We start from the raw sequence: 21,569 nt of genomic DNA on the forward strand, positions 1-21,569 counted from the left end.
CTATCACCAACAAAGAAATTAACTCAACAGTGAAGATCTTTAAACACATGCATTCTACTTTGTTTTCTTTGGCACTGGAACTTATCACTATTACTTCAGACACAGATAGCAAGGCTTTATTTTTTCAGCTATAGTAAAAGCAAAAACCTTTTGAAAGAAGGTTCATATTGACTTTGTGGGTAAAGACAAAACACCTTTTCCTTAACATCTCTCCAGTGGTGAACCATTGCCTGGAAGATGGCCACTGGGACATTTTGCAACATTTACCACCACCAAAAGAATGTCATTACCTTCTCTCTGCTCGTTCTTTCTTTTTCAATACAACATCCAAGTTCTGCAACTGCTCCTCAAGCTTTTCACATAGCAGTTTCTGTCATGGAGAAAAAATAATACCACCATGTAAGATTTCCGACACATAGACGTTAATCAATTTAATTTGTCTAAAATCTCTTATTGTGTTTAGATGTTCTAGTCCCAACTGCATGGGATTATCTGATGCTCAGTGGCGTACCAAGGGGGGGGGGGGGGCAGTGGGTGCGGTCCGCCCTGGGTGCACGCCGCTGGGGGGGGTGCTGTGCGCCTGTCCGCTACGTTCGTTCTGTGCTCCCTCTGCCCCGGAACAGGTTCCGGGGCAGAGGGAGCATGGAAACCAACGAAGCGGACAGGCGCGTGGCACCCCCCCTCCCCCCAGCGGCGTGCACCCGGGGCGGGGCGCATCGACGATCCGCCCCGGGTGTCAGCCCCCCTAGGAACGCCATTGCTGATGCTGTCCGGTTGAAAATCTCCAGAAACTATCCTGTTTAGGAAAAGCAAAATCCCTAGATTCCTGCAGCAGCACTAGGGTAATTATATGGTGACGGTTACAATATATTGTGAAAACAGTCACTTAAAATTTCACATATTTACAAAAGTTCTTCTTAGTGAAAATCTCTCAATGTAATCTGTCTTTCAAAATTAGCTTTCCAACCCTTGGGAAGAGGTGTGGTAGCCATGTTAGTCCACTCTTAAGGTTATCAATAGAAATCAATCAAAATAAAACATGGAAAAGAAAATAAGATACCACCTTTTTTATTGGACATAACTTAATACATTTCTTGATTAGCTTTCGAAGGTTGCCCTTCTTCGTCAGATCGGAAATAAGCAAGAGAGGACGCTGGAGCAAAAGAAACCTCAGACTGCTTTTAAAGTCAGGAGAGTGAGAACCAACCCCAGTCAGGCAGAGAGGTGGGGTTGAAGGGGGAGGAAGGGAGGGACCTGGCACCACCAGGCGTGCACCCAAGTCCCAGGACACCTCAGACCCCAGAAGCTCAACAAGACCCAGGGGACCAGGCCAGGAGCCAATCAATCCAGAGCTGCACAGATATGACCATCCACCTACTAGATAGAGAGAATACTGAAGTTAAGGTGACTGCACAAGACCACATATAGTAAATCTCTGAAGTTCTCTCTATCTCCACCTGCTGGTAGAGGGACATAACCCACAAGTCTCTGGATTGATCTGTGGGATGCTATGGAATGACAAGGTTAAAGAGATAATAAATAGAAATAAAACAAAACAACAAAAAAAAAGGAAAATAAGATACAACATTGCTTTTGTTAGACTACCTAAACACATTTTTGACTAGCCTTTGAAGGACAGAACCTTCTTCTTCAGGTTGAGATAGTATGAGCAAAAGATGACAATATCAGAATACACAAGTGGAACATAAAAGAATTCCAATGACAGTCTCAATAACATTTTACTTATAGTACCATCGTCCTCTTTTCTATTAAATCCAGAAAGAAAGTCCTCTCTGATTTGGGGATATTACATCAGATAGCCTCAACTACAGATTTTTGTAGCAGTGTTACAGAATTGTGCAGTAAATTTAAAATGAGAGAGAATGATAAAATAAAATGTTTTCTCTTTCATTATTTGTCTTATTTGGTTTTCATTGTCTCTTGAAACTCCTCTTATTTTACTACTTCCTATCATCCATCTTACCTGTCTCTTCCTTTCATTTCTCCTTCTCCAAAAACAGCAGTTTCTTCCTTTTTTCTCAATGTTATTGTTTCATGCCATATCTTTAACCACCTCTTTTCCTCGTCCAGCTTTTTCCCACTCAATTAGTCCTCGCACATGTTCATATTCTCTCGTTACTTTTCACTGCACCTCTTCCCTCTGTACACAGCCCGCCCTTCTCCAAACCTTTTCTCATTTACTTTCATTGGTATATCTGCTCCATTCTATATCTCTTGCATCCTTTCCCATTTCCTTTTTCAAGCTTTTCTTCTTTCCCTTAACTGCTCCCATCTTCCATGCAGCTTACAATCATTTTCTTCCCTCTGCCTCTCACCATCTCCTTCCTGCCACCAGTTCAAAAGCAGCAAGATTCCACCCTCCGATCCCCATTATTTTCCCTGTAAAAAATGCCATGATACATTTACACTTTCTCACTCGCAGATCCCAGAGCTCCCATTGAGCAGTGCAGGTCCTGCCAGAATACCAGTTTAAAAAACATGGACTGAAAGCACAGCAGCTCATACTAACAAAGCTAGGAAAGTGTTGGGAACAGTGCTGAACTGGGAAGAGGCAGAAAGTTATGGCAAGAAGCAAAGACTCGGTGTGGGGAGACAGAGGATCTTCAAGTGGCTTGGAAATATACATCTTTTTCTCTCTACACCAACTACTGGCAAGAAGACTGCATGCCTTCTGTCAGCGGATGACTCCACAACAAGAAGCATAGCAAACAACTGCTCTATAAATGTGATACTGGATTGCAGAAACATGTACCAGGTTTTTTTGTTTTGCATTGTAATATACAAGAATTTACACTCCCAAGACCCACAGAATCCCTGATCTTAGTCAGCACAACAGCAGAAGGGGGGGCTCAGAAATCAAATCCAGATCCCCAGTATGACTGTGTGCAGCACAGACAGTCATCAAGCCAATGAAGACCCCCCCCCCCCCCCTTATTTAGAAAAGAAGATAGCCAAAGTAAATTAACAGAAGTTATTTAGTGGTAGAACTGATAACAGGGCATCTGAACTGCATCTTACATGTTGGCAAGGTGGACAAAACCACTCTCCATCAGGGATGAGCATCAGAGGGGGACGAAGGCAGGCCGTATGGTAACCACTGTCACAGGAGTCACACAACAAAATCTGTAGGAAAAAAAAAGATCTTATAAAAAGCAGCTACTGAAAACGTTACTAATAGTACAGCTACATATATCACAAGAACAGCAGCGCCATTACTTTGTCATCTTTTCATTGTCTTCTTTGAAACTTCTGTCCTTGATTTTAAGCAAGAGACTTCTTGGAACTTTGGACTTGACACATAAAAGGTTTTCCCACTATAGGCCTACTCTACTTAATCACTTAAGAAAAATCTGTCAAGTGATGCAGTTCCATATACCCAGTTACTCCGCATGTATGCTACTAACTGGGTTTCTGCCAGGTACTTGGATTGGCCACTGCTGGAAGCAGGATACTGGGCTAGATGGACCATTGGTCTGACCCAGTATGACTATTCTTATGTACTGCGCTCCTCAATGGATCTTGTTTCCACAGGACCAATCTGAGTAATTTTGTGCACTGCTCTCCAACTAAGTCAGAAGGAAATCCAGAAAAAAGAAATGACCGAAAAGCTATCAAGCAGTGTGCATTAAGGTACAGGAGATATTTTGTCATTATTAAAAGCAACAGGAAAGGAGAAATAATGTCTTACCTGATAATCTTTTTTTCTTTAGCTACACTGTTCTGATCCAATGGGCTATCATCAGGTGGAGATAGCAAAAACTGAACTCTGCCAGTGACATCACCAGCATAAGCTAAGGTGCTCCCTAGAACAACCCAGTATGCATCTGCCCAAGCAGCAGAAGGTCCCTTTGTAACGCACCCATACCCCATCAACCACTGCAGCTGCAATGATAATCAAGCGAGCAAAATACTACAGAGTGGAATTCACTACCCTGCATATAACAAGATATAGCCATATCATGGGAACGCGTTTAGCTGCCAATCACAAAATGAATTTCTTTCTTTTTCTAAGCAAAAAAAGCAAGCACAGAGTGCACACAGAACCTGAGCTGTCTTCCAAGGGCAGGACTTCTGAACAGTGTTGCAGACTAAACACAAGAAAATTATCCGGTAAGATAATTTCTCCTTTCTTAGTGTTAGTTCCACTGTTCTGAACCAATGGGATGTACCAAAGCAGATCTACAGGGAGGGGGAAGGCAAGGCCCCCCTGAATGACAGCTCTACCAAAGTCCGAGCAATCTCTGGCCAGCACATCTAATCAGTAATGCTTAGCAAAGGAATTAAGCGACGACAAAGTCGCTGCCCTGCATCTTCTCAGGGTACCGCCCGGGCCTCCGCCCAAAAAGCAGGCTGAGCCCTAATCCACCTTGCAACAGACGCCTTCGAGGCCAACTGGCCCTTCCGAGGGCCATGGAGAGGTACGAACAAGTGGTCCAAGAAATGAAATTCGTTCATCTCCTTTAGGTACATGAACAGTATCCAGATATCTAGCTTGTGAAGCCTCCAATCCTCCAGCATTGATTCCTGCACCATATACGAAGGCAAACAAACCGCCCGATTCACATGGAACAGAGATACCACCTTCAGAAGAAAGAATGGCACTGTGCGCAAGATGCAGAATCCTCTGAGAAGGAGAGATATGGATCCCGACACGACAGGGCCTACAATTCTGAAACCCTCCTAGCAGAGGTGATGGGCACTACAAATACCATTTTGAGGGTAAGATTCTTGATAGAAGCCCAGCGTAGGGACCCAAATGGAGCCTTGGACAGGGCCCAGATTAAGGTCTCAAGAAGGAAGGAGGAAGGGGGGGGGGTGCAGATGCACCACCCCTTTCAGAATCCGAGCTACCTCTCTATGCAAAGCCAGAGAGATGCCCTTCACCTCCCCCCCCCCCCCCCCCAAACGCTGGACAACGCAACCACCTGGACCTTCAGGAAGCTCAAGGCCAGCCTCTGCTCCAGGCCCTGCTGCAGAAAACCCAGATCATCAGAAACCTGAGTCCTCCAGGGAGATAAGGACTGTTCCTTGCACCAGGATGCAAACACATGTCAGGTAGGGACAAAGAGGACTTCCTGGAGCAAAGCAGGGCAGAAATCACTGCGGGGGAAAACCTGTGCTTCTCTAATAGTCACCTCTCAATGGCCATACTGTAAGCCAAAAGGGATCTGGACATAGGAGCTAACTTTTCAAAATGATTGGGGGTGCTGAATTTTATTTTTTTTTTTACAGGTGGTGCATTCCCCCCCCCCCCCCTCCCATACGTTAACATTCTGTCTGCTGCAGTTTTCACCTAGGCAGTAGCAGCACCAAAGGCTGCCTGCAACCTGCACCAGGACTTCTTCCCTGAACAGTCCTGCCCCTCAGTCTCCCTGTACTGTGCAAATATGAGATGCAAATTTCAAAAACTGACATATTTGAATCACTATACTATAGGTTAATAAATACAAATAAAACAAAAAATGGAAAATATGATATTTTATTGGACTAAATACATTTTTCAATTAGCTTTCAGAGGCAAAAACCTCTTTCCTCAGGTCAGGACAGTATACTGCTGTTACGGTATTCTGTTTTGACATGGGAAAGGAGGGTTTGGTCTCTAAACATTAGTCAAAAATGTATTAAAATTAGTCCAACAAAATATTACCTTATTTCCATTTTCTGTATTTACTAACACAGCTACCACACTACTTTATACTAAAAATAAAATTAATTTTTTCCTACCTTTGTTGTCTGGCCGTTTACTGTTTCTAATTGTGTTGGTCTCAGTCTCTTGCTTCTTCTTTCCTTGATCTTAACTCTCCCCCCTTTCCACCCAGCATCTACCCCCTCTCTCTCTCCTTTCCATCCAGTGTCTGCCCCCTCTCCATCGAGCGTCTATTTTCTCCATCCATGTGTAGTTTTTCTCCTCTTTTCCCTTTCCCTCATCTCAGTCACTATGCATCTCCTTCCTCTCTCTTCCCTATCCTCCATCCGTCCAGCATTTTTCCTCTACCCCCTCCATCCATGTCCAGCATTTCTCCTCTCTCCCCTCCACCCATGTGCATCTCCTCCTCTGTCTTCCCTTCCCCTCCATCCATGTCCATTTCTCCTCTCCCCTCCATGTGCATCTACTTCCTCTGTCTTTCCTCCACTCCATGTCCAGTATTTCTCCTTTCTCCCCTGCCCTCCATCCATGTGCATCTCCTTCCTCCATACATGTCCAGCATTTCTCCTGCCCTCCCCTCCTTCCATGTACAGCAACTCTCCTCTCTCCCCTGCCCTCCCCTCCATCCATCCATGTCCAGCAACTCTCCTCTCCCTGCCCTCTCCTCCATCCATATCCAGCAATTCTCCTCTCCCCTGCCTTCCCCTCCATTCATATCCAGCAATTCTCCTCTCTCCCCTGCCCTCTCCTCCATTCATATCCAGCAATCCTCCTCTCTCCCCTGCCCTCTCCTCCATTCATATCCAGCAATTCTCCTCTCTCCCCTCCATGTCCAGCAAATTCTCCTCTCTTCTGTGCCCTCCCCTCCATCCATCCACGTGCAGAAAGTCTCCTCTCTCCCCTGTCCTCTCCTCCATCCATATCCAGCAATTCTCCTCTCTCCCCTGCACTCCCTTCCATGTCCAGTGATTTCTCCTCTCTCCCCTCTCATCCATTTACAGCGATTTTTCCTCTCACCCCTGCCCTCCCCTCCCTCCATCCATGTCTAACAAGTCTCATCTCTCCCTGCCCTCTCTTCCATGTCCAGCGATTTCTCCTCTCTCCCCTGCCTTCCCCTCCCCTCCATGTCCAGCGATTTCTCCTCTCCCTTCCATGTCCAGTAACTTGCCCCAAACGTCACCACATGCCCCTTTTCAGCCCTCCCCCACCCCGAGTTCCAGTTCCAACCCCAGCCCGACCACTTCTCCCACAACAGCCCTCCATCCTCGCCTTCCTGCCGCCCAGAATTTAAAACTCATTTTATTTCGGGTCCCGGGCAGCAGTGAAAGGCAAACAGGCTTACCTTTAGCCTTCTCTTCTCTCTCAGCTCTGGTCTCGCACTCATTTCCTGTTTCTGCAAAGGCAGGACCAGAGTTGAGAGAGAAGAGAAGCCTGAAGGCGAGCCTGCTTGCCTTTCACTGCTGCCGGGACCCGAGGTAAAATGAGTTTTAAATTCTGGGTGGCAGGAAGGTGAGGATGGAGGACTGTTGAGGGCTGGGGTTGGAACCGGAACCAGAACTTCCGACGGTGGGTTAAAAATATTGGGTGTGCTCAAGCACCCACAGAGTCAGCGCCTATGGATCTGGATCCTCCATTTCTACCAGTCCTTGCTGGAACATACCTCAACCCTTGAGAAGTGGAAGTGTGTCCTCAACCCACAGACGCTGGAGATCCGCAAGGTCAATCTGACACCACCAGCAAGACCAGATGAGGATGACGTGCAATCCTGAGCAACAAGTGGCCAATAAGAGGCCACGGAGGGAAGACATACAGAGTCTCCACTACCGATCGAGGCTGTACCAGAACATCTATCCCCTGAGAGGCTGGGTCCCTCTGGCAGCTGAAAAGGCTCTCCACTTTCACATTGACTTTGGGTGCCATCAAGTCGAATGCACTGGAAGGCATAAAACCCCAACAATCCTATTCTCCTGGATCCAGGAGAGAGCAACTGAGAAAGTCCACCCGCACATTGTCATTGCATGCAATATGAACCGCTGACAGAGCCTGCGGATGCATCTCCGCCTACCGACAAGACTCGCCATCTCCAGGGCCCCTGCCAGACTCCTGGTTCTGCCCTGCTCGAATGATGTACACCACCGTCATGGTGTTGGAAGGGAAAGCGGTCAGAGTGATGTCAGCCAAGAGCTGCTGAAACTTCTGCAGAGCCAGTTGGGAGTGCCTGGATCTCTAAGTAGTTGATGGACCAGGACGCCTCCTGGCTTGACCAGGTGCCTTGTGCACAAGTCCAAGACAATGAGCTCCCTAACTGAGGAGACCCGCATATGTGGTGACCAGCACCCACTGAGGAGGATCCAGAGGAATATCTCTCGAAAGGTTTACCAGATTGTCCCACCAGGCCACACCTCCTCCATATTCTTCACCAACTTCTCCAAGTCATCACCAAACAGCAAGTGCCCCCTAAAGGCTGAATCCATAGCCAGTGGCGTAGCCACAATCAACAACAACCCTCAAAGCCACCACTGAATGGGAAGCCAGATGAACCAGATTGTACAGGACATCCGCCCAAAAGGGCCAACCCGGACTCCGGGTGAGAAGTCTCTGGGGACTCCAGCAACCACTGGAACCAACGCAGCATGGAACTAAGTAACCACTACAAATAGCAACCTGAACGCTGGAACCTCCACTGAAAAGGCCAGGCAGAGCTGCTTCTCCACATATTTTTCATGGAACTCCCTAAGGGCCGAGGTCCCTTAGACAGGTACAGTGGTCACCCAGGATGGAAAGGAATGAAAAAGCTTGTCACCTGACCAGGGATTTGTCTGCCCAGTCTGAGACAATTGAGAGAGAAGCGAGGATTCTAACTACCAATGTGCCTTGGCATGCACACTGTGAGAGAGAAATGTATCTATCTGAGTTGAAAAGGGAAGGGAATAGCATGTGTAAAATGCTGAGAGAAAAGACAGTCAGATTGAATGAGTCCACATTTACACACTATAAAAATAAACCATTATCCCTGCTCAGCTGCTGGCTTTGAAGGCCACACAGTGTGTCTATTAGTTCAATCACTTCTACTTTCCAAATCTATTGTAATATTATTTATATGGACTATCCAAAACTCCTATTGAAAAAGCTTCAGATGATTTGAAACACTACAATTCGTTTAACTTTTTCACTGACTAAATTTGATAGAATCACTCTATATTTGGTAGAACTCCACTGGTTACTGGTCAAGGCTAGAATATTATTCAAGTCTTACTGTATTCTTTTATGCCCCTTCCTATATGTATTCATTAATTACAACTGTAGTTTCAAAGAAATTTTACTCTTTGTACGTCATCATTTCTCTCCTATCCTAGTCCAAAAGAAATAAAATCTAAAAGACTTTTTACTTCATCTTTTGCCTATCAGGCTGCAAAAAACTGGAACACCGGCTCATATTCGTCTTCTCAAGGACTACAGGTTATTTAGGAAAGCCTTGAAAACGTTTTTATTTCAGAAATTTGTGATTGCTAGTTAACTGAAATTAATGTGGAAGTTTTAATCAAACTAATATTTATTATTTTTTTACGTTTATTCTATATTACTAATTGTGGTTCTGGAAGATTGTTCCGCCTCTTGCTGTGTAAACCACAATGAACCACTCTTGAGGTATTTGCAGTATATAAGGAACAATTGTTATGTTATGCTCTACCACATGGAAAATGCACGTAGGCCTGTCTGACTGCCCCAGCCTACCTCGGCTCAGAGCTTCAGCATCTTTGCTGTCTCCAGCTCAAGGACCAAGGGCATAAAGCTAGCCAGGCCAATTGAATTTTTTTTTGTATATGTGCTGCTGAAGCAAGCACTTTTGTAAAGCCTGGGAGCTGCAGGGAGAGCCTGTGTGTGTGTGTGTGGGGGGGGGGGGGGGGGGGGGGGGGGGGGGGGGGGGGGGGGGGAGGGTTGGGGGAACTGTATCCCTTGCAAGGCCCCGCAGGACCGTACACTAAGGAAGTGTGACTGGTGGGGCTTCAGAGCCAAGCCCCAGCTCAACCAGGTACAGTCTTGAGACTGTAACTTGGGAATAGCCATTAGGCTTAATCATGCTGTGCGGCCACATCAGCAATGCAGGGAGCTAGGCCAGGGACAGAAACACTGTCTGCACAACCTACCACCTGCTGAAGGTCGAGAAAAATACTGGACTGTTCCAGGGAGCACCTTAGCTTATGCTGGTGATGTCACTAGCAGAATTCAGTTTTCTCTACCTTCACTTGCTGGTAGGAAGGGATATCACCCATTGGTTCAGAACAGTGGAGCTGGCGCTAAGAAAAGCAACCTTGATCTCAAGTGTTAAGCAGCAATTGCATGACATTGGTACTAATGTGCACCTAACGAAAAATGATCCTTAAACACTCATTTTCTTCATTTCTACTGTATTTGATCCAACTCTAATTCAGAACAGAAAGCAATGCTTTTTAATGGAACATCTGGTCAGCAATTAATACTGCAGCAGAGATAAGGTTACCCTCTCCTTCCTATCATATTCAGCATTTCTAAGAGCTTCTACCACTCTACCCATTTATTTTCATTCAAATGCAATCAAGACAACACCTAATAAAACAATCAACTTCATAAAACATACAAAAGATCTACTGGAAAGGCGGGGCGGGGCTGAGTACCGGCACCTTTTCCGTTGTCTGCTAAAATTGACCCATGGTCCTCAAGTTTTAATGAAAGAGCTCAGGCTCTACACACCAATTCTGCTTTGTCATAGATTCTGTGACTGGTTGCAGGGGGCCTGGCTATTGTGGGGTGGGCTGCTCAGTGACCACCCCATTCCTGAAGGGTGGCCTGGCATTTCAGTACCAGCACCTTTTCCACTAGAAAAAAACGCACTGTGGAAAGGTATAATATACACATCTCTCTGCCCTTCAGATTTGAATAAGGATTTGGGTTTGAGTTTAGATTTGAATTTTAGATATAATTACTCGCCTTTTTAAAATCGTAGCTCAGCCACAAGCAGTTACACAAGTTATTTCCTTGTCGCAATGAACACAAAGTCTAGGCTGCATTCGGCTTCTTTCTGTTGAAAGAAGCCTGCCCCCTGTGCATTTATATCCTGAAGGTATTTAAATATCCCTTTTTCTTTACAGAAAGGGTGATGGATGCATAGAGCTGCAGTCTGTCAGTGGAGCTGGTAGAGACATGGACAGTATCTAAATTCAAGGTGACATGGGACAAAGCACAGATCTGAGGGAGAGGATAGTACTGTAAATGTGAAAAGCTGGTTGTGTATGGGCAGACTGGACAGGACATATCGTCTATGTGCCCATCGTGTTCTCTGTTTCTATGTAAAAATATCAGGAGCATGGGACACAGAACCCACAAACAATATACAGCTATGTTAATGCTAAATATTTATTTTATAGATCCAAAACATACCAGCTCGGGATGGTTGGGAAGACCACATTTCTTGCAAGGTTCATCATCTTCTGCCGGAGCTTCCTCTTTTTCTTCTTCCTCTCTCGAATCTTCCTCTGAGCTCTCTTCACTATCAGAATTCTCACGTTCATCTTCACTAGAAGATCGCCGCCTACGTCGTGATCGGGAGCTTGTCCACCGAGCTCTGCTTCGGCGTTTGGATTTTGTCTGCTAATTAGCAGATGGAAAAACAAAGGTTCTTCCACTACCAAAGGCAAACACCTTGCAATAACAAAATAGCACTCTAGAAAATCATAATTAACTTCATCGGATTAAACAAAGGCAGGCATATATGCCAAACAAAACTCAATAAAACTGAGAATCCTTTCCAATTGTGTATAGCTTTGTGTATATCTTTACTTATCGACAGCATCAATGGAAAATATGGGCTCAATAAAAATGCCAAAAAAGCTGCTATTTTGTTGCTGCTCTGAATTTTTAGCTTTCCTGCAAGTTACTTGGCATATATCTCATCAGAAGCTGAAGTGCTGTACTATATATTTGACAGCTTTAATCTTGCAGCTATCACTGATTCTTGTGTTTTGAGTTCCTGATAGAATTCTTCACATACAGGATAAAAGTAAAGAATGTAACAAGTATCCAGAAAACAAACTGAAGTATAGCATAATCACATATCAAGAAACATGAACGAGGAAAAAGAATATTTATATGATCAAAATCACTACACATGCAACAAATCCATAATTTAGCAAATTCACACATACAGGGCTTTCTACCTCCTACATATAGCCCCACATTCTATAACATGAGTACCTAAATGTACTCACCAAGTGTGTGCTCAGATTATATAGTGATATAAAAAAAGTTTTTCTCCCCCCACCTCCCCGATTCCCCTATTATATAGCATATGGCACAGTGAATGGATTCTAGTATTTAAACAAAATGTAAAATTAGACAAAGGAAACCTGCGTAGTTTTTAAATTATCACATCACTTGTAAATAAAAAGCTTTCTAACACCAATATCATCCATCAGAAAAAGTAACTGCCCCCTAAACTTAATAAACTGGCTGCACCTTTAGAAGCGATAACTGCAACCAAACATTTCCAATAATTTGTTATTAGTCTTTCACACTGTTGTTGAGAAATCTTAAACTACTAGTAAAAAAGCCCAGTTTCTGATGCAAATGAAACGGGGGCTAGCAAGGTTTTCTTCTGTGTGCATGTGGGAGAGTGTGTGTCCCTGCCCTCTCTCCCTTCCCCTGTGCTGTCTGTCCTCTCTGTCCCCTCCCCCCTCGGAGTCGAGTCCTTCAGTGTTAAGTTTCCTGCTGTGTTTGTGTTACACAGATAGTGAGGGCTTCTGCCCTCTCTCCCCTCCCCCCTCTGAGTCCTTCACTGTTACAGAGAGAGCGATTTGATTTCGTGCTTTGCTGTGTTTTCCTTCACTGTTTATGTTACAGAGAGAGCGAGGGCGGGGAAACCGGATATCTCTCCCCCTTCACACTTCCGGCTGGAGGCTTCATTTAAAACGTTGGTGGTGCCTTTTATATATAGAGATTCTTCTTTGAAGAACTACTTTAATTCAGACAGATTTGTAGGTTTTCATGCATGAACTACTTATTTCGGGTCCAGCTACAGTATGTCCAAGTCAGGATTTTGACTACGCCAGTGCAAACACTGAATTTTATTTCTTCTCAGCCATTCAGATGCAGACTTGCTTTTGTGTTTTTGATCATTATCTTGCTGCATTACCCAATAAGCCTAATGGTTAGTGCAGTGGCCTGAGAACCCGGAGAACTGGGTTTGAGTCCCATCACAGTCCTTGTGACCCTGGGCATGTCACTTAGCCCTCCATTGCCCCAGGTACAAAAAAAGATTAAGCCCATGGGACAGAGAAGGTACCTGCATATAATATGCAAACCGCTTTGGTTATATCACAGAAAGAGAGATGCTGTGAGCCTGATACCAGAGTATAATTGCTCCATCCATCTCACTTTGATGTGTACTATATTTGTACCAGTTTACATTTTATATTTTTGTTTATGTGATCAATAAGATAAGGCTCCTGATAAAGGCACATCTGCCGAAACACGGCCGTGTCAAGCCTTTCGACATTTGGCTTACATCACTTTTGAGGCAATAAAGACCTGATTCACTGGATGAGCTTTGGTTTCCTCTTTTTTACTTCCTCACTCCTGTTGGCTGTACACACATTTGTAAGGTTGGAGTTTCTCTTTTGCTTGTTCCATATCAAAGCATTACCCACGCCCACAGAAGAACAAACAAAAGAAGATCGATGACAACCAAGGGATGGTCGATAGAAGACTCAGGAATCCACCAAAATACTAGGATAATAAATTCTATTGATAGTCCCAAGCTTACACAGTGGCCCTAACATGGCCTGTTTCATCATAAATTGCCTGGGTCAGGGGTCCCCATTTTTCCCTTTGACCCCTATTTGATCTCTTTTTTTTCCATTTTTTCCTTTTTTTTTATTTTCACTTCCACCCCCTTCCTCTGTCCACTTATCCTTTCTTCTTTTTCCTTAGTTCCTTCCTCCATCTTTTCCTCTACATTAATTTATACCATCACAAAGCATTCCAAACATTTGATACTAAACTAGTATGTGCAGTTTTATATCATCTTTCGAGGCTCCGGGTAGGTCACAGACAGCATCTGTAAATTGCTGCCACTGCTTGGGACCTCAGACAGTTTAAAGTAGACTGTGTGTATGTGGGGGGTGGGGGGGAGGGAGAGTAGAAAAAACAGGGAGAAAAACTGGGTACAGAAGAGACAGATAAGATGCTGGATCATGTGGGGGGAGTCACAGGGCCCCCAATACTCTGGGTCCTTGGGCACTGCCTGTTTGCCTGAGCAGTCAGTCCACTCCTGTGTTGCGCAGTTTATGGTCCTCTGATGCAGCCAATTTATGCCAAAACACAGCCAAGTTGGGCCACTGTGTAAGCTTAGGACTATCAATACAATTTATTATCCTGGTATCTTGGTGGATCCTGAGTCTTCTATTCTCCATCGCTTGATTGTTCCTTAAATACATGAAGTAACAATTTAAAAACTGTGTGATGTGTTTTCTCTGGTTCCCTAATATTACGTTTTGTTTAAAGATCAAAAACCATTCAGTGTAACATATATGCAATAATAGGGGAAATCAAGAAGGGGGGAAAACATATTCACATCACTGTAGAATACTAGCATTTATGAGAGTGAATGTGACAGATTCGCACATAAATGCTAGTTAGGTGCTAAGCAGGATTTTATAGTCTTAGCATGTGGCTTGTATAGTGCGCAAAGGAAGGGGTGTTCATATGGGCAGGGGATGAGCATCCCCACAATTATATGCACATGATATATAATAGTGTCCTTTACCAAACTGCTATATCAAAAATAATCCTAGCGTTATGCCAAGGTACTTATCAAATAACTACTCTGCTACCAGGAGACCCGGCTATTATCAAATAATAGTTTAAAAGAGCAGTCCTTCTTTAATAGTACTCTCGTATCCACCAGCCGGGTCTCCTGGTAGCAGAGTACTTTACCAAACTGCAGCATTTAGGGTACACACACTTACGCCAGATATAGTATACGTGGACATGCCTATATTTTGGTGCATTAAAGGTGACTTACACTAGTATTCTATAATCGAATCTGGGCACCCAGATCCCGATACAGAATTTGCACTTAGCACTCAGCATTTTGGTGCCTAACTTTTGCAGCATTTTATAGAATTGCCAAGATAATGTTAACCAGGGGGGAAAAAAAAGAAAAAAAAATGGAGGAAGACCAATCAAATTACAACTCAAGGGTACTTATTTGAATGTAAAAAAAACAAATACAAAATAAAACAAAAATGGTCCTTCTTATTGACAATCAACTTGTTAAAACTCATTTATGTTCTGCATTTCGGCACAGAAGGCGCCTGCCTCAGGAGTCACAAGTAATTCTGCAAATAAATAAATATTTATTCCACTTATATCCCACATTATCCCAATAGATCAGGTTCAATGTGGCTAACAATTTATTGTAATTAATAGTACAAAAAGTGATGCAGGATAGTATACATTAAGTAGTAATAAAGTAAATGAGGATTGAGTATTACAATATGTAATATGGAAATGAATGTTAGATGCAAAAAGGTAACAATTTATAGTCATCCATGTATAATAACAATTAGAACCGAACTGAGAAACTGAATAATTGTACTGCTGCTCCTTGTGATCTTGGGCAAGTCACTTAACCCTCCATTGCCCAGGAACAAACTTAACTCACACCTTGATCTACTACTGAAAAAGGTGTGAGCAAAATCTAAATAAATAAATACATTAGGGGGTTAAATTAATTATGATCATCTGTGAGAAATTGCTTACACAGTGAGGCTTTATTTCCGGAATACCAAATAATTAGGTTCCCATCTGATGAATGTTAGGAGGGAATTCCACCATTTGGTACAGAGGTAAGGGAATCCCGACATGTAGATAGCGGAAGGTTAGATAAATCTCTTGAACCAGGAAGAGTGTTGCAAGGGGGGGAGATCAATCAAAGGTTGTAGATAATCAGGGATTAAGCCATATAGACTTTTGAAAACAAATGTACAAAGTTTGTTACATATACAGATAAAATTATACATAATGAAAATGTCTACAAATTAACATAAATATAGAACAAAAATAATATGGATATAAAATACAATACTAGGACTAGGGGGCATGCGATGAAACTATAGTTTAGTAAATTTAAAACAAATCGGAGAAAATTTTTCTTCACCCAACGCGTAAACTCTGGAATTCGTTGCCGGAGAACGTGGTGAAGGCGGTTAGCTTGGCAGAGAGTTTAAAAGGGGGTTAGACGGTTTCCTAAAGGACAAGTTCATAAACCGCTACTAAATGGACTTTGGAAAAATCCACAATTCCGGGAAAGCGAATGCTACATACCTGTAGAAGGTATTCTCCGAGGACAGCAGGCTGATTGTTCTCACTGATGGGTGACGTCCACGGCAGCCCCTCCAATCGGAAACTTCACTAGCAAAGTCCTTTGCTAGTCCTCGCGCGCCCGCGCGCACCGCGCATGCGCGGCCGTCTTCCCGCCCGAAACCGGCTCGAGCCGGCCAGTCCAGTATGTAGCAAGACAATACACTTCAAGGGAAGACACAACTCCAAAGGGGAGGCGGGCGGGTTGGTGAGAACAATCAGCCTGCTGTCCTCGGAGAATACCTTCTACAGGTATGTAGCATTCGCTTTCTCCGAGGACAAGCAGGCTGCTTGTTCTCACTGATGGGGTATCCCTAGCCCCCAGGCTCACTCAAAACAACAACCATGGTCAATTGGGCCTCGCAACGGCGAGGACATAACTGAGATTGACCTAAAAAATTTACCAACTAACTGAGAGTGTAGCCTGGAACAGAACAAACAGGGCCCTCGGGGGGTGGAGTTGGATCCTAAAGCCCAAACAGGTTCTGAAGAACTGACTGCCCGAACCGACTGTCGCGTCGGGTATCCTGCTGCAGGCAGTAATGAGATGTGAATGTGTGGACAGATGACCACGTCGCAGCTTTGCAAATTTCTTCAATGGAGGCTGACTTCAAGTGGGCTACCGACGCAGCCATGGCTCTAACATTATGAGCCGTGACATGACCCTCAAGAGCCAGCCCCGCCTGGGCGTAAGTGAAGGAAATGCAATCTGCTAGCCAATTGGATATGGTGCGTTTTCCTACAGCCACTCCCCTCCTATTGGGATCAAAAGAAACAAACAATTTGGCGGACTGTCTGTGGGGCTGTGTCCGCTCCAGATAGAAGGCCAATGCTCTCTTGCAGTCCAATGTGTGCAGCTGACGCTCAGCAGGGCAGGAATGAGGACGGGGAAAGAATGTTGGCAAGACAATTGACTGGTTCAGATGGAACTCCGACACGACCTTTGGCAGAAACTTAGGGTGAGTGCGGAGGACTACTCTGTTGTGATGAAATTTGGTGTAAGGGGCCTGGGCTACCAGGGCCTGAAGCTCACTGACTCTACGAGCCGAAGTAACTGCCACCAAGAAAATGACCTTCCAGGTCAAGTACTTCGGATGGCAGGAATTCAGTGGCTCAAAAGGAGGTTTCATCAGCTGGGTGAGAACGACATTGAGATCCCATGACACTGTAGGAGGCTTGACAGGGGGCTTTGACAAAAGCAAACCTCTCATGAAGCGAACAACTAAAGGCTGTCCTGAGATCGGCTTACCTTCCACACGGTAATGGTATGCACTAATCGCACTAAGGTGAACCCTTACGGAGTTGGTCTTGAGACCGGACTCAGACAAGTGCAGAAGGTAATCAAGCAGGGTCTGTGTAGGACAAGAGCGAGGATCTAGGGCCTTGCTGTCACACCAGACGGCAAACCTCCTCCAATGAAAGAAGTAACTTCTCTTAGTGGAGTCTTTCCTGGAAGCAAGCAAGATGCGGGAGACACCCTCTGACAGACCCAAAGAGGCAAAGTCTACGCCCTCAACATCCAGGCCGTAAGAGCCAGCGACTGGAGGTTGGGATGCAGAAGCGCCCCTTCGTCCTGTGTGATGAGGGTCGGAAAACACTCCAATCTCCACGGTTCTTCGGAGGACAACTCCAGAAGAAGAGGGAACCAGATCTGACGCGGCCAAAAGGGAGCAATCAGAATCATGGTGCCTCGGTCTTGCTTGAGTTTCAACAAAGTCTTCCCCACTAGAGGTATGGGAGGATAAGCATACAGCAGACCCTCCCCCCAATCCAGGAGGAAGGCATCCGATGCCAGTCTGCCGTGGGCCTGAAGCCTGGAACAGAACTGAGGGACTTTGTGGTTCACTCGAGATGCGAAGAGATCTACCAAGGGGGTGCCCCACGCTTGGAAGACCTGGCGCACCACTCGGGAGTTGAGCGACCACTCGTGAGGTTGCATAATCCTGCTCAACCTGTCGGCCAGACTGTTGTTTACGCCTGCCAGATATGTGGCTTGGAGCACCATGCCTTGACGGCGAGCCCAGAGCCACATGCTGACGGCTTCCTGACACAGGGGGCGAGATCCGGTGCCCCCCTGCTTGTTGACATAGTACATGGCAACCTGGTTGTCTGTCTGAATTTGGATAATTTGGTGGGACAGCCGATCTCTGAAAGCCTTCAGAGCGTTCCAGATCGCTCGTAACTCCAGAAGATTGATCTGTAGATCGCGTTCCTGGAGGGACCAGCTTCCTTGGGTGTGAAGCCCATCGACATGAGCTCCCCATCCCAGGAGAGACGCATCCGTGGTCAGCACTTTTGTGGCTGAGGAATTTGGAAGGGACGTCCCAGAGTCAAATTGGAGCAAATCGTCCACCAACACAGGGAGTTGAGAAAACTCGTGGACAGGTGGATCACGTCCTCTAGACCTCCGGCGGCCTGATACCACTGAGAGGCCAGGGTCCATTGAGCAGATCTCATGTGAAGGCGGGCCATGGGAGTCACATGAACTGTGGAGGCCATGTGGCCCAGCAATCTCAACATCTGCCGAGCTGTGATCTGCTGGGACGCTCGCACCCGCGAGACGAGGGACAACAAGTTGTTGGCTCTCGTCTCTGGGAGATAGGCGCAAGCCGTCCGAGAATCCAGCAGAGCTCCTATGAATTCGAGTCTCTGCGCTGGGAGAAGGTGGGACTTTGGATAATTTATCACAAACCCCAGTAGCTCCAGTAGGCGAATAGTCATCTGCATGGACTGCAGGGCTCCTGCCTCTGATGTGTTCTTTACCAGCCAATCGTCGAGATATGGGAACACGTGCACCCCCAGCCTGCGGAGTGCCGCTGCTACCACAGCTAGGCACTTTGTGAACACCCTGGGCGCAGAGGCGAGCCCAAAGGGTAGCACACAGTACTGGAAGTGGCGTGTGCCCACCTGAAATCGCAGATACTGTCTGTGAGCTGGCAGTATCGGGATGTGTGTGTAGGCATCCTTCAAGTCCAGAGAGCATAGCCAATCGTTTTGCTGAATCATGGGGAGAAGGGTGCCCAGGGAAAGCATCCTGAACTTTTCTTTTTCGAGATATTTGTTCAGGGCCCTTAGGTCTAGGATGGGACGCATCCCCCCTGTTTTCTTTTCCACAAGGAAGTACCTGGAATAGAATCCCAGCCCTTCTTGCCCGGATGGCACGGGCTCGACCGCATTGGCGCTGAGAAGGGCGGAGAGTTCCTCTGCAAGTACCTTCTTGTGTTGGAAGCTGTAAGACTGAGCTCCCGGTGGACAATTTGGAGGTTTTGAAGTCAAATTGAGGGTGTATCCCTGCCGGACTATTTGCAGAACCCACTGATCGGAGGTTATGAGAGGCCACCTTTGGTGAAAAGCTTTCAACCTCCCTCCGACTGGCAGGTCGCCCGGCACGGACACTTGGATGTCGGCTATGCTCTGCTGGAGCCAGTCAAAAGCTCGCCCCTTGCTTTTGCTGGGGAGCCGCGGGGCCTTGCTGAGTCGCACGCTGCTGACGAGAGCGAGCGCGCTGGGGCTTAGCCTGGGCCGCAGGCTGTCGGGAAGGAGGATTGTACCTACGCTTGCCAGAAGAGTAGGGAACAGTCTTCCTTCCCCCGAAAAATCGTCTACCTGTAGAGGTAGAAGCTGAAGGCTGCCGGCGGGCGAATTTGTCGAATGCGGTGTCCCGCTGGTGGAGAGACTCTACCACCTGTTCAACTTTTTCGCCAAAAATGTTGTCCGCACGGCAAGGCGAGTCCGCAATCCGCTGCTGGAGTCTATTCTCCAGGTCGGCGGCACGCAGCCATGAGAGCCTGCGCATCACCACACCCTGAGCAGCGGCCCTGGACGCAACATCAAAAGTGTCATAAACTCCTCTGGCCAGGAATTTTCTGCACGCCTTCAGCTGCCTGACCACCTCCTGAAAAGGCTTGGCTTGCTCGGGGGGAAGAGCATCAACCAAGCCCGCCAACTGCCGCACATTGTTCCGCATGTGTATGCTCGTGTAGAGCTGGTAAGACTGGATCTTGGACACGAGCATAGAGGAATGGTAGGCCTTCCTCCCAAAGGAGTCTAAGGTTCTAGCGTCCTTGCCCGGGGGCGCCGAAGCATGTTCCCTAGAACTCTTAGCCTTCTTTAGGGCCAAATCCACAACTCCAGAGTCATGAGGCAACTGAGTGCGCATCAGCTCTGGGTCCCCATGGATCCGGTACTGGGACTCGATCTTCTTGGGAATGTGGGGATTAGTTAAGGGTTTTGTCCAGTTCGCAAGCAATGTCTTTTTTAAGACATGGTGCAAGGGAACAGTGGACGCTTCCTTAGGTGGAGAAGGATAGTCCAGGAGCTCAAACATTTCAGCCCTGGGCTCGTCCTCCACAACCACCGGGATGGCCGTAGACATCTCCCGGACAAAGGAAGCGAAAGACAGGCTCTCAGGAGGAGAAAGCTGCCTTTCAGGAGAGGGAGTGGGATCAGACGGAAGACCCTCAGACTCCTCGTCAGAGAAATATCTGGGTCTTCCTCTTCCTCCCACGAGGCCTCACCCTCGGTGTCAGACACAAGTTCCCGAACCTGTGTCTGCAACCTCGCCCTGCTCGACTCAGTGGAACCACGTCCACAATGGGGGCGTCGAGAGGTAGACTCCCTCGCCCGCATCGGCGAAGCTCCCTCCGCCGACGTAGTCGGGGAGCCTTCCTGGGAGGTGGCCGCGGTCGGCACCGCACGCGGTACCGACGTCGGGGACCTCAACCTGGGCGATGGGCCAGCCGGCGCCACGCTCGACGGTACCGGAGGCGCAAGCACCGCCGGTACCGGAGGGGTAGGGCGCAACAGCTCTCCCAGAATCTCTGGGAGAATGGCCCGGAGGCTCTCGTTCAGAGTGGCTGCAGAAAAAGGCTGAGAGGTCGATGCAGGCGTCGACGTCAGAACCTGTTCCGGGCGAGGAGGCTGTTCCGGGCTGTCCAGAGTGGAGCGCATCGACACCTCTTGAACAGAGGGTGAGCGGTCCTCTCGGTGCCGATGCCTGCTGGGTGCCGAATCCCTCGGCGACCCAGAGCTCTCGGTGCCGACACGGGGAGGAGACCGGTGTCGATGCTTCTTCGATTTCTTCCGAAGCATGTCACCGGAGCTCCCCGGCACCGACGAGGAGGACGTAGAATCCATCCGTCGCTTCCTCGGGGCCGAGACCGAAGAGGGTCGATCTCGGGGGGGCTGTACCGCAGGAGCCCTCAGGGTAGGAGGAGACCCACCCGAGGGCTCACCGCCACCAGCAGGGGAATGGACAGCCCTCACCTGCACTCCACTCGATGCACCACCGTCCGACGACATCAGGAGACGAGGTCCCGGTACCACCGACGTCGATGCAGCTATCCGATGTCTCGGCGCCGATGCAGAGGCCCGATACCTCGATGCACTCGATGCAAGGGCGGCCGAGGAAGATGGTCTGGACGCTGACGACGTCGATGCACTCGAAGATCCCGGTGCCGATGCCGACGAAGAGCCCGAGAACAAGACGTTCCACTGGGCTAAT

At 47.0% G+C, this 21,569-nt stretch overlaps 1 protein-coding gene across 1 annotated transcript in view; it reads right to left on the reverse strand.

Annotated features, from left to right (window-relative positions):
* The window catches only part of RSF1 (remodeling and spacing factor 1), a 179,575-nt gene that overhangs the window by 56,173 nt on the left and 101,833 nt on the right, over window positions 1-21,569 (reverse strand). Inside the window, exons 7-9 of the mRNA XM_030200083.1 lie at window positions 11,087-11,296; window positions 3,040-3,144; window positions 291-370 (exon numbers count right to left, since the gene is read on the reverse strand). Coding sequence (XP_030055943.1) covers window positions 291-370; window positions 3,040-3,144; window positions 11,087-11,296 — 395 coding nt within the window. The remainder of the gene's footprint in view (window positions 1-290; window positions 371-3,039; window positions 3,145-11,086; window positions 11,297-21,569) is intronic.

Source organism: Microcaecilia unicolor, chromosome 4 (genome assembly GCF_901765095.1).
Source record: "Microcaecilia unicolor chromosome 4, aMicUni1.1, whole genome shotgun sequence".
Taxonomy (NCBI): Eukaryota; Metazoa; Chordata; class Amphibia; order Gymnophiona; family Siphonopidae; genus Microcaecilia; species Microcaecilia unicolor.